The sequence below is a fragment of the Ambystoma mexicanum genome, chromosome 4p, assembly GCF_040938575.1.
Source record: "Ambystoma mexicanum isolate Mex_15411 chromosome 4p, UKY_AmexF1_1, whole genome shotgun sequence".
NCBI lineage: Eukaryota > Metazoa > Chordata > Amphibia > Caudata > Ambystomatidae > Ambystoma > Ambystoma mexicanum.
Genome location: NC_090927.1, coordinates 469,878,017 through 469,894,299, shown reverse-complemented (window position 1 = coordinate 469,894,299; position 16,283 = coordinate 469,878,017). Strand labels below are relative to the sequence as shown.

Below are 16,283 nucleotides of genomic sequence, written 5' to 3'. Positions count from 1 at the left end.
GGCACCAAAACCTCAGAGCCGCAGAATGGATGAACATCCATTGCTGCCGAGTCCCTCTTGAGTGCGCCAGACATCCTCCCTTTCATCACCACAACCAAGGACCAGGAGCAAGGGTCTTCTGCATTGCATCGTGAAGGCAACCATCTGGAACACTTTTTTCATTTTCAGGGTACTGTGGGGCTCTGGGTATTTTATCCTTTTGCCAGTTGGGAGTGCGTTTTTAACCCAAATCCAAGTTGACCTCAACTTACTTGCATTGGCCTTACAGCTTGGGCTTTCTAAAGGCGGCTCCTCTTGAGTTGCTGTAATTGCTCTTTTGAACACCAACTATTTAAGAGCATGTTTCTAAGAAGAGCATCAGAACCTTGACTTTGTCTGTCCTGGCTCCTTAAAGGCCTTCTTCTGAACATATTGGCTTTGGCAATGCATGTTCTTTTACTAGTCTTAAACGTTGAACACTTTAATGCTGGGATAATTGACTGCCTGCATCCCTTTGGGAGAATCTAACTGTGATAACCTATCAGTCTGTTGTGATCTAAACTAACATTTCCTTCCTGAGAAACTCAATATTGCAAAGGTGATATTATATAAATGTTATACTGATCTCAACTGACGTCATCTCCGGGTGCTGGAACATGTGTAACATATGAATGAATTACTCACTTGCTTTATGGTTCACTTTTGAATTGAATCCTAAATTGGGATTCATGTTAGTTAATTACTGCTTTTTAAAGAATGCTTTAAATATCTTTGTGTGTAAATAAATAATTTATTATAACGTTAAGTGTGTACGTGTTTACTTGAATACCTGTGTTTACTGGTTTCATTGCACAGCTCTATAGCTCGCATAACCCCTCTTAAGATGAGCATGGCTGATCAGCCACACTAACAACCTGTGTAGTACAGGCATATACTAAAAGGTGGGTCTAATGCCAAGGAGATAAGTCTTGTGTAGTCCCACACAAGTTGGACTGCACTAATTCTTTGCTAATAATGGGGCCTGTCTAGCTGCAAAGAAAACCATTGTAAAGTTGAGGGTCCTAAGATTTGAATATAAAAACTTAATTCTGATGATGAAAAGAACATTTTTTGATTGGAAATGGTTGGGATTATTTAATGCCCATTATTTCCATCATGGTTACCGCTGGACTCGTAATGAGGCCCATTGACTGCGTGCCAGGTATATAGGTGCATGTTAGGGAGAATTCTCAAAAATGTGCTAATTCCCTTCATTTTAGAGACCCCCAGCAACTTTGCTGGATATTGAGGGCTTGATTTATTAACCTGGTTAGAGTGTGAGCCTTTTTTTCCCACTCGCTCATGTATTTTGATGTCTGTTTTTACTCTTGTTCTTTGATTATGGAGTTTTAGATAACTCCAACGGCATCGTCTTTTCATGTGCGTCACACAGCACCCTCAGTGCAGTGACACAGGGAAGCCTTTTGGGCTGTCCCAAGGTTTAAACACCTTCTCTGGGATAAACTGCTGTTTTCCAGAGAATGTAAAGTTAAATTGACTTTACTAGTCCTTTTAAATTCCTAGACCCAGCACACACTATCTTACAATAGATTGCTGGAGGGGTTACCTAGTATCCCCTATTTCTAGAAACTAATCTAGCAGTCAAATGCTACTCTTTCCTATCGAAATGGTTGGTTGTAGTGGTTTTACAAGGAACTACCATGATTTTTTCCCCGAGCGCAAACACCGGTAGCCAACAATCGCGGGAGCCATGTTTTTCAAGATGGCGTCTGAGCACCCCCTTTGTTTAAACTGGTCCCGGTCTTCTTTTTTCGCCATTTCTTTTTGGAAAGGTCATTCTAGAGTTTGTCTCTGCGCGCCAAACCAGGTTTGGTCCCTTTGTTCCTATGCCTTTGGCATGCTTCAGGACTGAAGACCGCCTCTGGCGCCCAAGTGTTTGAGGTGGGCAGGAATTGAGGGAGGTGCCCGAAACTCCCTGTGCTTAGTCTCCTAGTAGACCCAAATGCACTCTGGTGTGATTGGCTGGCTGACTTTCCGGCAAGGACAAGCCACCCTGCTGGGTGAGTGGCAGCTAAACTGGAATGAATGGGAGGAAACTGGATAAAAGTTGAGTCTCGTGGCTTGGAAGATAGAGTCGACCATTGGAACAAAAGAACCAAAGATGAGCTGGAAGAGAACGGCTGCTGCAACTCCTGGACCGTTGGTTTGCCCGGTGAAGCCCTACTGCAGGTCCGAATCGCCAAGTTCATCTCGACAGAGAAGCCCTTCAAGGACGACGTCTCCCTTTGAGTTGGTGGGACCAATCAACTCATAAGCCACCTGGACACCATTCTCAGAGCTGGTTGTATTTTCCGCAAGAGTGCTGCAGGATACGGAATAGCCAGGGAGAAGGACACCAGTTTGTGTGCTTGATGACAGCTACCGAAAACGAAGATTTGCCAGTTTGCCAGCTTTTGTGACCAGTCCCCGTGCAGTGCAGGAGTCCCCCGACGTCCTCCCTCTTGTCCCCACGACTGAGGCTCAGGTACAGCGAGATCTGCAGGAACTGCCGGGAACAGAAGTCTTCAGCTACATCTTTTTCTTCAATATAAGGTACTGTGAAAACCCGACAGAGAGAACTTACCTCACACTGCGAAAGTGCGTGAAACTTTGGCAACTTGCAGGCCTAGTCAGCTTGTGACCCCACATATGAATCTTTCTTCTATGAACTACTTCTGAGAACCATGGCAAAGACTTTTCAGTTTAACTACCAGAACCGTTTTTACCGATACAAGGCTCTAGCCCAGTGACTTTGGCCTACCGATTGCATTGAATCAACTCCTCTGGTGAAATCAAACTATTTGCACTGTTAAAGAGTAACTGTAATATTCGTTTTATTATCTTATGCCTTTTTGCTCCTACTTCAAATGCTCTGAATAGCATTTTGCTCCTCCTACAAAGTAGTTTAAATGTCACAGAACCGATAATGTGAAGTACTGTAGTATATTTTTGTGTGATATTGATTGTCTCCTTTTAGTGAATGTTTTTTGATTGTGTAATAAATAAGTGTTTTACCAAGAAACCTTGGGTATAAGTGTCTATTGGAATATTTGTGATTGTAGACCTCTGTGTAACCACTTACAAGCTCACGTTCCCTCTTGTGGCTGCTCAGCTCGCTACCACAAACTGTGTGGTACAGACTTGTACCAAAGGTTGGTTTTGCTTATACCTTTAGTCATAGTTGTGTGTAGTGGTCCCAGAGGGTACTGCATGCAAACTTTGCCTAACAGTGCAGAACACTCTTAATGAAGTTGAGGATGCAATTGGTGATGCAAAGAGTGGTAAGGCGGCAGGTCTGGATCTAATACCAACAGATCTATTTAAAGATGAGCCGTCTATTTGGGCCCCTACACTTTGCCAGATATTTGTAGCCATACTGGCTACAGGGAGGATTTCTGATGTCTGGCATAAAGTTGGTATTGTCTGAGTGTATAAAAAGGGCAGAAGGGACAGTCCTGCTAATTAGACCCATCTCCCTTTCAGATGGGGCCCGGAAGCTGTTCGGTAAAGTCATTTTGAACCCTCTACAACTCTGGACTGACAGCAATGATGTGATTAGCGTACATCAGACTGGCTTCCAGAAGGGTCGGGGAACAGTGGACCAATGCTTTATACTTTACCTCATAGCCCAGAAGTACAGTTTTATGTAAAATGCACCTTTGTGTTTATTTCTGGACCCGAGAACTGCATTTGATTCAGTGTCTTGAGTGGAGTTGTGGAGGGTATTCATAAAGCGGAAGATTCCTCCAGTACCTTATATTATATTATACCTTACTTTATATTATCACTTCTCTACTCTGACACAGAAGCTTGTGTTAGATATGTTCCGGGAGGTGAACAGACAACCCTTTTTAGAGTAGGCTTGAGTGACAGGCAGGGGTGTGTCCTGGCCCCACTATTATTAAACATCTATATTCAGGAGATCATAGATGCGTTAAGTGGGTGCCAGGACTGCCCTAAACTGGCCTCAAACAGGTTCCTGGCATTGTTTTATGCGGATGAGGCAGTCCTGATTGCTACTACACCCCAGAGTCTTAAGCAATCCCCATCTGTTTTTTTTTCGAGGCAGTGCAAAGACCTTGGCCTTACTGTAAACACGTCTAAAACCAAGTCAATGGTCTTTATACCAAATCAAAGGAAGTATAGTTTTGATTGCCGTGGAGTAAGATTCCAGGCAAGCGATGGATGGATGGATAAGACCAGTAGGGCTGGATGGACAAGACCAATAGGGAGGCCCTTAAGCTGGAAATATTTAGCAGCTCCATTTTGTCCTTTGTTACTAGTTATGGAAGCAGTGCTTTATCACCGGCAGTGGAATTGTATCAGAAGCAAGCATTGTCAGTATCACTTTATGGAGCAGAACTCTGGGGGTTTGCGGATGTTGAGTGTGCTTGTCTGGCAGAACCATTTTATGAAAAAACTATTACCTGCTAGCGCACCTGTTCATTTAGAATATGTCACCTTCCCTCTGTACGTACGTGGATATGGCGTTTAGACCAGTATTTTTTATCAGTAGGAATATGGACTCAACCTTGCCTAAAGCAGTGTAGGGATGCATTGCTACACATTATGTCCCTTGATGGAGGGTTTGAAATGGTTATCCCCTGTCTGAAGCAAAGAGTTTGGGATCATCTTTTGCTCGATGCCTCGAGGCTAAAGCTGGGCCTGGAGGACTTGGAACATGAGCAGGAGGCTGGTTTTGAGGCATACTTAGATGTAATCACGCCAGCTTATGAAAGATCACTGTATGCAAGGTTTAGACTGGGAATTCTGCCCATCGCTGCCTTTACGCAAACATGAAGGGCTCATATTCTGAAAAATCACCAATGTGTGGTGCCGGAAATGGGACAGTGTCATTACTTTCTACTCTGCAAGGCAACCCTGTGGTTAAAACTGAGGTATTTGAGACCTATTTTGCTGGAGGTCAATACCTATACACTTAGCCCCGCGCAACTATTTCTAAGCCAATTCCATAATGTGTGCTGTGTGCTGTTGCTCGTTATTTGCATAGAGCATGGCTGCAGAGGAGGAAGGTAATGTGACGAGGCCATATTCTAATTTTGTATTATTCTGAAATCACCAAGTATCCTAGGCTGCGAGCATAGCTCTCCTAGCATTTGTTTTTATTTGACTTTTATTTGAATTTTTAAAATGTTTTTATTGTAATAGTATGTATTTTCTGATGTTTTGAACTTTGACTTTCTGTCGAATAAAGGTTGTTCAATAACGAAAGAAGTATGACCCTACATCCTGTTTGAAGAAAAAAGTCACTAGTACCTTTGCACTACTGACACCATTTTCTATTTACAGTGGGTCGCCAATCCTTCAAACGATATGTATGCAGATGCAGTATCAACAGTTATCTTGGAAGTTCAGTCAAACCCCAAAGTACAGAAAGGTAAAACTGGCTCACCTTTTATGCTCTCATGCATCTAAAGTTTCCAGACTCATATGATTTAGACCTTAAGGGAATGTTTATCCAGAGGTGGAAGTGTAAAAAAATTAAGTTCAAAGTGTGCATCTTTACTTAAAGGGCTCATGAAAAGGGTCCTGGGTGCATTTTCTTCCTAAATTTAGAATCTGCTGGGATGTGCAAACACTTGCCTTTTTTCTCAAGTCACAGCCTGGCCAAAAAACACACACATTGTGGCGCTGCAGGCAGCACCTTAACAACGTCAAACACATGTATTTTGTTAGCAGCAGAACCCTTCTTATTGGTTGCTAGGATAGATTTCTCTTTATGTGAAATCCCACTCCTTGCAAGTCCCCCAGCACTTTTTACTGGACACCTGGATTTTTTGACTAATTCTTCTGGGTGAATTTGAATCTTTTTCCAGACTGTCCTCTAACCTTTTTGGCACCTTTTGGGGATCGCTATTCGGAGCTAAGCTTTCTTCCAATTTTTATGCTTCTACTTTTTAATGGAACAGCACACAGCACCTTCTATGCAGTGTTGTCAGATGCTCCTAGAACTTACCCTTCATTTTTTCTTTGTTTACCTGATTAACTCTTGCAGTTACCAGGGTAGGGGTATACATTTTATCCTACCTGTGTTTTCTTTTGCGAGATCTTCTCACACCACCTTATGTGGAGTGCTCGGGGGGGATATTGTTTGCCTTTTCTCGCCTCTTCAGCAAAATTGTGTTACTGTGACAAACCCATCTGTTCAGGCTGGTGGCAGTGGACCTTCTAGACAATATTTTTTGTACTTTTTATCAGAGGCTGTCTTCGAAGCTCTGATAGGGTACATATGGGAAACCATACACCTGGAAATGGTGGCCTTGATTTTTAAGGCCTGAACAAGATGGCTTGTCCTTTCTGGTCTCTTCTACCTTGCTAGGTGCGGTGGGTCCTATTTTCCCTTTGTCTTCTGGCTTCCCATAGAAAGCCTGCAAAGGTTCCCCGAGTGCCTGGCAGGACAGGAAGTGGGGCAAGGGCGGTCTACCGAAACACCCCTGCCTCTCCTTGCAGTATGCATGGCTGAAACCAGTTCAGAGTGGGAGGTTGCCTGTCCCTAATGGACAGGCACCCCCAAGTTTGAATGGTGCATGGGACATGATTGGTGGATGTTGGATAAGATTGTTATAGCAATGATAAATCTTCCTGGCCTGTGTCAACCCCAGAACTTTTTGTTTTACTAGTGGATTATTTTTTCCCTATACTTCAGCGAGTGGGAACCTTTTTCCACACTCACAGATCCTTTTACTCTTTTTATGGGTGTCATTTTTAAGACTCTCCACAGTGTCTTGTTAGGGAGAATTCTCATTTCTGTGCTAATTCCCTTCAACCTTAGAGACCCTAAGCTCTTTTGCTCGGCTTTTTTAATTTTAACCCTGGAGTGAGTGAGACCTTTTTCTCACTCATGTGTTTTGACCTGATTTGGATTGTGTTTCCTCTGTTTTTGGAGTCTGAAACTCCATAGGCATCTACTTTTTGTATGGTGACACATGTCACCTTCAGTGCAGTGTCACAGACCAATCCTTTAGATTTATAAGGTTTAAATACCTTTTCTTGTTGGAACTAATGTTCCCAAGAATAGTAAAGTGAAATTAACTTCTTACCTTTTCTCTCTGAAGATCCAGCACACACCATCTTATGTTGGGTGCTGGGGGGTTACTTGGTAGACCCTTTTTCTTGTTAGTAGTCTTTCTTGGGTTTTACTCTTCGTGCCAAACCAGGTTCAACCCTTCTGTTCGTTTTGCCTTTGGCGGGGCTTCAGTGCTTAAACCCGCAGTGACTGGCAGGGCAGGAAGCAAGGGAAGTGCCTGAAAGTCCCTGTCCTTTGTCTCCTTGGTAACGTGAATGCATCCAGTGCTGATTGGCTGGCTATCCTTCAAGGACAGTCATCCTGCTGTGAGTGACAGCGAGGCTGTGCATGGATGGGAGAAACCTGCATAAAAGGCGAGGTTTCTTGAACAGAAGACAGTCGACCACTGGGCGGAACAGTTGACGAAGGAACCGTAAAGAGAAGCTTGCTGCATCCTCCTGGACCCTTGAAGTCCCTGGTGAAGCCCTGCTGCAGTGCTGAAACTGCTTATCTGAATCGACTAGAGAAGCTCCGGAGAGGACGACTTCCTCCCTTGGGTTAGTGGGACCAACTAACCTCAAGACTAACTTTGCTGGAAGACCTTTACCAACTGGCAGTACTTCTTAGCTGCTGCTGGAACCGAGTGCCAAGGGTTGAGAAATCCGTAGTCTAGTGCATCGCCTTTAAGCCAGAACTTGTGCAAAGACTTTTCCATTTACTTACCTGAAATGCTGCATCCTATACAAAATTGTATGACTCTTCTAAGAGGACCTGAAAGTATTTGCCCTGCTTAAGAATATTGGTGATCTCTTGTGTTCTAATAACCTTTGCCAACTTTTAAAAGTGTTCTAAATGCCAACAGTAAGATATTAATGTCCCCAGCACCCTTGTTATTGAAGTCACCTGTGGATGTAGGTTGTATCTGTGGGCTATCTCAAAAGGGTCTTGTCTAATTCAGAAACTCAAAGTGTACAGTATTGAAGTGTATTTGTGTGTTACTGTTATATTGCTCTCTTCTAAAGAAGGCTTTATAACTGACTGATAAATTAATAATTGTTTATGCAAGGAACCTTGTTTAAGAGTTTATTTGAACACCTGTAACTGTGAATCTTTGTGCAACTGAACTACTGCTCACATTTACCCTCTTTGGCTGCTCAACACGCTACCAAAACTGTGAAGTAGAAGCGTATACCAAAGGTTGGGTTGCCTATACCTGTAGTCATAGTTGCTTGTAGTGTCCCGAGAGGGTACTGCATTTAAACTTTGCCTAACAGTGGTCGACACTGCCTTCCAAGCCAAAAGACTTGCCTTTTATTCAGTTCTCTCCCATTCATTCCAGCCTAGATGTCACTTACCCAGCAGGGTGGCTGTCCTTGCCGGACAGTCAATCACCACAAAGTGCATTTGGGTGTCCCAGGAGACTAAGCAGAGGGCGTTTCGGGCACCTCCCTAACTTCCTGCCCACCCCAGACACTCGGGCGCCAGAGGCAGGCTTCACTCCTGAAGCCCGCCAAAGGGGGATGAACAGAGACCAAACCTGGTTTGGCGAGCAGAGCAAGACTAGAAGGACCTTTCCACAAAGAAATGGCGGAAAAAGACGACCGGGACCTGTTTTTACAGAGGGGGCTCAGACGCCATCTTGAAAAACATGGCTCCCGCGATTTAACGTTATTGGAGCTGCAAATAGGGTGCGGTCGGGAAAAATCATGGTAGTTTGTTGTAAAACCACTGCCACCAGCCATTCTGAGATGAAAGGGGTAGCATTTGACTGCTACATGAGTATCTAGACACAGGGGATACCAAGTAACCCCTCCAGCACTCTATTGTAAAATAGGGTGTGTTGGTCTAGGAATTTAAGACTAAAGTCAATTTCACTTTACTTACTCTGGAAACAGTAGTTTATCCCAGAAAAGGTATTTAAACCTTGGGAAAGCCTGAAAAGGCTTCCCTGTTAGGCAGAGTTTGCATGCAGTACCCTCTGGGACCACTACACACAACTATGAATACAGGTGTAAGCAAAACCAACCTTTGGTATAAGTCTGTACCACACAGTTTCTGGTAGAGAGCTGAGCAGCCAGGCTTATCTCAAGAGGGAATGTGAGCTTATATAAGGGTGTTACACAAAGGTCTACAATGAAAAGTATTCAGATAGACACTTGGACTCAAGAAGTTACTCAAGTTTTCAAGCACACAATCTGGTGTCCTTCCCCCTGGTTAATCCTAACCAGCTTCGAGAATGGTATCCAGGTGGCTTACGAGTTGATTGGTCCCACCAACTCATAGGGAGAAGTCGTCCTTGCAGGGGCTTCTCTGTTGATGCGAACTTGGCGTTTCGGACCTACAGCAGGGCTCCATCGGGCAAACCAACGGTCCAGCAGTTGCAGCAGCAGTCCTTTTCAAGCTCTTCTTCGGTTCATTCATCCAGCGGTTGACTCTGCCTTCCAAGCCAAAAGACTCGCCTTGTATTCAGTTCTCTCCCATTCATTCCAGCCCAGCTGTCACTCACCCAGCAGAGTGGCTGTCCTTACCGGACAGTCAGCCAGCCAATCACCACAGAGTGCATTTGGGTCTCATAGGATACTAAGTACAGGGAGTTTCGGGCACCTTCCTCACTTCCTGCCTACCCCAGACACTCGGGCACCAGAGGTGGGTTTCTCCCAGGAACCCTGCCAAGGGCGAAATGAACAAAGAGACCAAACCTGGTTTGGCGCCCAGAGAAAATATCTAGAAGCACCTTCCCACAAAGACCTGTTGAAAAAAGGCTGGGCACCATTTTAGCAAAGATGGCTGGATGCCATTTTGAAAAAGGTGGCTCCCGCAGTTACTTTACCAGAGTCGCGAACGGTCGCATTAAAAACAAACCAAGGTAGTTCAAAATGAAACCACTGCCACCAGCCAGTTAATTGTGGAAAGGGTAACATAAAAAATGTTACATGAGCATTTATACACAGGGCATACTTAGTATCCCCTCCAGCACTCTATTGTAAAATAGGGTGTGCTGGGCCTAGCAAGTACAATGCCAAGTAAAGTCAATTTCACTTTACTGCTCTGGGAAACAGTAGTTGATCCCAGAGAAGGTATTTAAACCATGGGGAATCTGGAAGACTTTTCTATGGCACACAGGTGCTTTGTGACACAATTTTAAAAGATGATGCCTATGTAGTTGGTTAGACTCCATAACCAAAAAGAAACAAACACAGAAAACACATTGAATTGAAAAGTTCAAAGTCCCAAAGTTTAGCAAAAGGTAAGGGAGGAATTGGTAAATTTTTGAGAATTCTCCCTAACATGGAGGGACTGGTGTCAACCAGGCACGTGGCCTACAGCCTATTCATCATTTGCGCATGGCAGGTTCCCACTTTGTCCATATAGTCATGGCATGCAACAGCCTCTGCAGCCCCCTGCTACCCTGTCAATATCAACTACCACCCCTCCAGCCTGCGAGGACGTGTTCTTTGAAAGATTCCTCGGGCTCATGAAATCTCCTCGAATGGGGGTCATCCTCAGGGATGCCATCAGGGACATGCTCCCACCGGCCACGCCCATAGTCATTCCTCTTATGACTCCAACGCCGCAGGCTCCCGTACAGCCCGCTCCGGCCCTCCAGCCGATAGTGAAGGTGGTTCCATACCAGCCTCTGGATCCGGTCTCCACACCGCAGCCTTCGGCTCCTAGCTCTCCTCAACCGGTGCCGGTCCCCCAGTTGTGGACACAGACAAGGAAAGGAGGACCCTGAAACACCCTAGTCAGCCAAGGCCTTCCACAAACATCCTGCAGGGCTGGCAGAGTACTTGGGCCTTCCTCAACCCGAGGCTGAGCAGCTAGAGGAGGGGGTGCTCGCCGAGGTCCTCACTCTACGCCCCGCAGCCAGAACGGGGATCCCAATACAGACTGACATTGTCGCCTTGGCCAAAAAGGGGTGGCTCGAGCCCCACTCCGTCCAGCTGGTGAATCGACGCCAGGATGCCAAGTACAGGCAAGTAGAGGAGGATACACTCTTGCTGTTGGCCCATCCTCCACCACACTCTTCAGCGATTGCTGCAGCATCACTCTACTCCTGCCGCAGTCATCCTTGGACTCTTCATCAGCGGCGCTGCTAGGCAAGGAGAAGATCTTGGAGGCATAGAGGAAAAAGCTTTATTCCAACGTTTCGCTGCATCTTCGTCAAGCCAACGCGGATGCCATGCTTCCAGCAGTTAACCAGAGGCTTTGGCGGGAAATAGCAGACTTCCTCCCAGGACTTCCGGCGCAGAGCCAGTCACGCTTCAAGGCGGGACTGGCAGAGGCTTAAATGGTGATGCAAGACATCATGGAGTCTACCGTGGCGCACATTGACACCTCTGGCCGGGCCATTTGCATAGCCACGGACATGAGAAGGACGGCCTGGCTCTGGGCTACTAAATTTAAGCCGAATGTCCAGGAGTGCATTTTGGACCTGCCTTTCTAGGGTAGTGACCTCTTTCACTCCACCACGGACAAGGAGCTAGATAAAAAGAAAAACAGCTTGCAAACAGCAAAGTTTTTATTCTCACAAAGGCTATATCCAAGGCGTACACCCAGTCACAGCAGCGCTCAGACAAGGGGCGTACATGCGGACGGTTCCACGGCTTCCAAGAGCAGAGGTCCAGGCAGCCAGACAGCTCGCCGACTCAATCAGCGCAAACAATAAAAAGGGGGGTGGATAAGGGCTTTTTCCAGTCCCCCTCCTCTGCAACAGCCTCAGAGGGAAAGAAGGCATGACAAGCCCCTCCGGGTCCACGTGTCTCCGGTGGGGGGGCAGGCTTGCCCTCCATGCACAGTTCTGGCATCAGAATTTCACGGACCCCTGGATCCTCTGTAGTATCTACGGCTACCGCCTACCTAGCCCTTCCTGTCCTCGCCTCCACTCCCACAGATTGGGACAGCAACTCTTTTGGCAGAGATTCGGTTGCTTGTCGAGAGCCAGGCAGTGGAGGAAGTCCCAACCTCCCAGCGAGGCTTGGGCTTCTGCTCCAGGATTTTCGGCGTTAAGAAAAGAACTAGGCGTGCCTGAGAGTTGTTGGACCTATCCACCCTCAACCTCTCCCTACCTCTGCAGAAATTCAAGATGGTTACGCCAGCGCTCATAGCAGAGACATTGTGCAAGGGTGACTGGATGTGCTCCCTAGATCTGAAGGATGCATACCTACACGTCCAGATTTGGTAGCCCCATCATTCTTTTCTATGATTCAGAATCATGGGCCACCATTTCCAATACAGGTTAGTTCCCTTTCGCCTCAACTTGGCCCCCAGGTTCTTTACCAGGCTTATGAATACAGTGGCAGCCCCTTTCAGGTCCCCCACACGAGACTCGGGATGAGGAGGATACAGCTGCACTTCGCAGCATCATGGAATCAGGAGCAGGGCTCTCAGGCGGAGATGATGAGCATTCCTCCTTCTCTTCACCTGGACCTCACATGATGGTCCAGGGACTGCAACCTGCGGACTGGCAAGCCCTTCCGGCAGCCTACCCCGCAGGTCACCATCACTACGGACTCCTCCCTCGAGGGCTGGGGTGCCACTTTGGACAACCACAGCGTCCATGGAACCTGGACCCGGCAGGAACAGGAGTACCATATCAATTGGCTGGAACTAAAGGCCAGCTGGCTAGCGCTCAGAGCTTTCCTTCCGGTTATTGAGGGCAAGGTCGTCCTCCTTCAGAAAGACAACTCAACCAGCATGTTCTGTGTCAACAAGAAGGGTGGGACAAGATCCCCTCCTCTGTGCAGGCTAGCAGTCAGCATGTTGGAATGGGCCCTGGAGAACATCTATCTTATGGCCGTCCACCTACCGGGGGAGTCCAACTTCGCGGTGGACAGGCTCAGCAGACTGCGAACAGACCATTACGATTGGCAATTGAACGACCATGTGCTGTGGGAGGTCTTCAGCAGATGGGCACACCTCCAGGTAGACCTCTTTGCCTCTTGGGACAACAAGAGGTGCCAACAGTTCCCGTCCCTGGGCAACACATTTCAGATTCAGTGGAACGGCATACGCCTTGCCGTCCACACCGCTGATCCACAGGTTGAAATGCAAGATAAAGGAGTCTTGCCACCTGAGCGTCCTTGTGATAGCTCTATGGTGGCCAGCGAGGCCATGGTTCTCGGAGCTGCTCAGCCTCTCGGAGAGATCACCCATTCACCTTCTGACGTGCCCAGCACATCTTCTGGCGCGACAGGTGGGCAGGGTTATTCACCCCACGCCTCAGAAATTAGCCCTCACAGCGTGCTTCCTGAGCAAGTCCCGTTAGGGCACCTCAGTCTTTCACAGGTTAGCCTAGAGATCATACAGGGGGCTAGGAGCAAGGTTACCAGGACCCAGTGTAAGAGCAAGTGGACTAGGTTCTGTCATTGGGCAGACTCTAAGGATATCGGTCCCGTGGCATGTACATTGGACGACGTGCTCTCCTTCTCTCCGCACCTCGCTTACTCTGGCATGCAGGTGGACAGTTGCTGCACTTATTTGGTGGCCATAGGAGCCTACAGAAACTCAGAGGAAGAGGTATTTTCCTCTGCCAACCCGATAGTCTAGAAGCTTTTTGATGGGCTTCGCCAGACTCTACCCGCCCATCAAGATGCCACACCCCTTGTGGGATATCAACGTAGTGTTGGGCGCCCTGGCACACAAACCCTTTGAGCTAATGGCGTCCGCGGACATCAGGCTGGTCACCATTAAGACGGCCTTGCTAGTTGGCCTCACTTCGGCTCGCAGAGTCAGCGAAATCCAGGCGCTAGTCACCTCCGAGCTTTATATTACTTTCCACTAGAATAAGGTGGTCCTGCGGACACACCCAGCGTTCCTACCTAAACGAGGAAATAGTGCTGCCTACGTTCTTTGTCGAACCTAAGGATGAGGCTCTGAGGGTTCTGCACTGCCTCGATGTCAGCGGTGCTCTAAAATTCTACTTGGACAGGACCAAGGGCTTCCGCAATTCGGACGCACTGTTTGTCACCTTCTGCGGGTTAAGGCCTGGGTATCCGGCATCCAAGGCCTCAATAGCACGATGGATGGTCTCAGCCATCATGGAATCATCTGAGGGGCAACATAAGCCACTTCCGGCTTACATGCACGCCTATGCGGTCAGAGCCAAGGCCACAACGGCAGGTTCTGTGGCAAGTCATAAGCAGGACGGACACCTTGGCCACCTTTTCGGCTTCTGCAAGCATTACTGTTTGGACTCCAGCTCTAGATCAGATGTGGCTTTCGGACAGGTGGTTCTCAGAAACCTGTTTGCTTAAGGAGGGTCTCCTCGCCACCCTCGCGTGCCTCTAAATTTAAAGGGGAAGAAGGTTTTTTCTGGTGAAAAAGGTTCCGTCTCCGGTCCCTAGGAAGGGACACCCATGCATTATGGAGGAAAGGGGACTAAGGACTGACTAAGAGTACGTTAGTCACTACGGTGAGTAACTTATAATTTTTGACTTAGTGTCTGTGTAGCTTAATGGTGAGTGCATGTTTGCTGCGTATCTCGCCAATCTACGTGTGACAGCCTAGCACTGACGTCACTTGCTTTCGTCATCTTTAGTTGCAGCATGTTCATTTCTGCTAAAGCTTGTGTCGGGAAGGAGCTAGGGTCTTCCTGCACCCCCAAGCACTTTAGAATGAGGCAAGACTTCTTTTGACTTCTTCTAGTCACTACAAGGCACCAGTGGGAGGATGGGCACTGGGAAAGCTTTCTCATGCAAATATAATATACACAGACATGGGCAGGCACTAAAAATGAGGCGGTTATTATTTAAATATAATGTGCAAATAACTCTTAGCTGTATAGAATTGTAAATGTCATGCATTTTTAAGATCTTCAGGCACGGTAGAGGCAGGCTCTCTGCCAGAAGGAATATGGCCTGCGCTAAAAAGGGATCGCAGGGCTCATGCAGTGTTGCGTCACCGAGACTAGCTCTGGCAGATCACACAAATTAACTCAGCAGCTGTTTGCTGTCTGTAAAAAAGCCCATGCATGCTAAAATGGGATTTTACATGCTCAATGATGTCATGGCCACAGGGCAAGAACGACAAGCTCCACTACATAAAGGGTCCAGTTGGACCCAGTCTTGGTGCCAGGCTCATGAGAAAGTGTGCTCTGCAAACTTTTATTCTGTTGCACGTTCTATTTTCTCCCCTGCAGGGCCTCCACGTGCCTCCAGGTCAGGCGTGGCCATAGGAGTGCATTGGGCTGCACGTGCAGCATCTTCTGGGAGTGGCAGGGTGGGGTCACAAGTCAGAACAAATGGGCGTGGCCGGGACCAGGCTATTTAAGACTGCCCACGCCCGCATGCAAGCCTTCGCGTTAGTCTGCTTATAGCAGCGGAACGCTCACTGCCGCCTGAAGCGCATCCTTACCTGATTCCAGCAGCAGCCGAAGTCGGAGCGCATCCTTAACTGATCTCGAATTCCAGCCTCAACACTTACTCAGAAGCCCATCTTTGGCCAGCATCATTGCGGATTCACCCGCCGGCAGATCTTCGGATAACAACATCCCCGTCTGAATTCGCCACAAGGTTAGAAAAACTATCAAGACATTACACTAAGGTCACGCTCAAACCAATCCTCGCGCTTGACCTAAGAACCAAACTTACCACCTATTGGGACATCGTGACTTCTCTTTTTCTCCATTGGGGCTCGCTTCTTGCACCGCAATTCCGCTGGGCCTCATATCACCTATTGCGAAGAAAAAAAGAAATTACAAGAGATACAAACAATAAAGGGAAAAGATATTACAAAAGAACACGGACAATAATCTTTATCAAAGGATACTTACCTTTTGAAGTGGTTCAACCACAGCCGGTCTGGGCTGCCACGCACATGGACCAGTGAAGAAACTCGGTCTATCTAAATGCGCCCCTGCAGTGAGAAGCGGGACGGTGAGCTTGCCATCATAATTAAACAGTTGAGACTATATGGGTAGGTGCATGCTCCCCACATTCTGGGAAGAAGGGTTCGAGGGAGACCACAGCCATATCACAGCATTCTCACTGCCTCTTTTATTCTCGCAGAGGCAGTACCAACAACCAGCTCAGTCCACAACACGGGAGCAGGGGGAAGAAGCCTGACCAAGGGGAGTCTGTTCCAGGCAGGGCTGCAACCGTGCCCCAGCATCCCCGCAGAGACCATGTGAGCATAACAGATGCACACAATGCAGAATTATGGAAAACAAAGTTTCAAGGAAATTACAGGACCAGATAAAAACATGAGTACAATGAGTGGCGTATGAATGAAAATTAGA

At 47.2% G+C, this 16,283-nt stretch overlaps 1 protein-coding gene across 2 annotated transcripts in view; it reads left to right on the top strand.

Annotated features, from left to right (window-relative positions):
* CPSF3 (cleavage and polyadenylation specific factor 3) overlaps positions 1-16,283 on the top strand; it is a 421,648-nt gene that overhangs the window by 311,826 nt on the left and 93,539 nt on the right. For both annotated transcript variants that reach the window (XM_069606000.1, XM_069605999.1), the window contains one exon: positions 5,329-5,416. In XM_069606000.1, the coding sequence (XP_069462101.1) occupies positions 5,329-5,416 (88 nt within the window). The remainder of the gene's footprint in view (positions 1-5,328; positions 5,417-16,283) is intronic.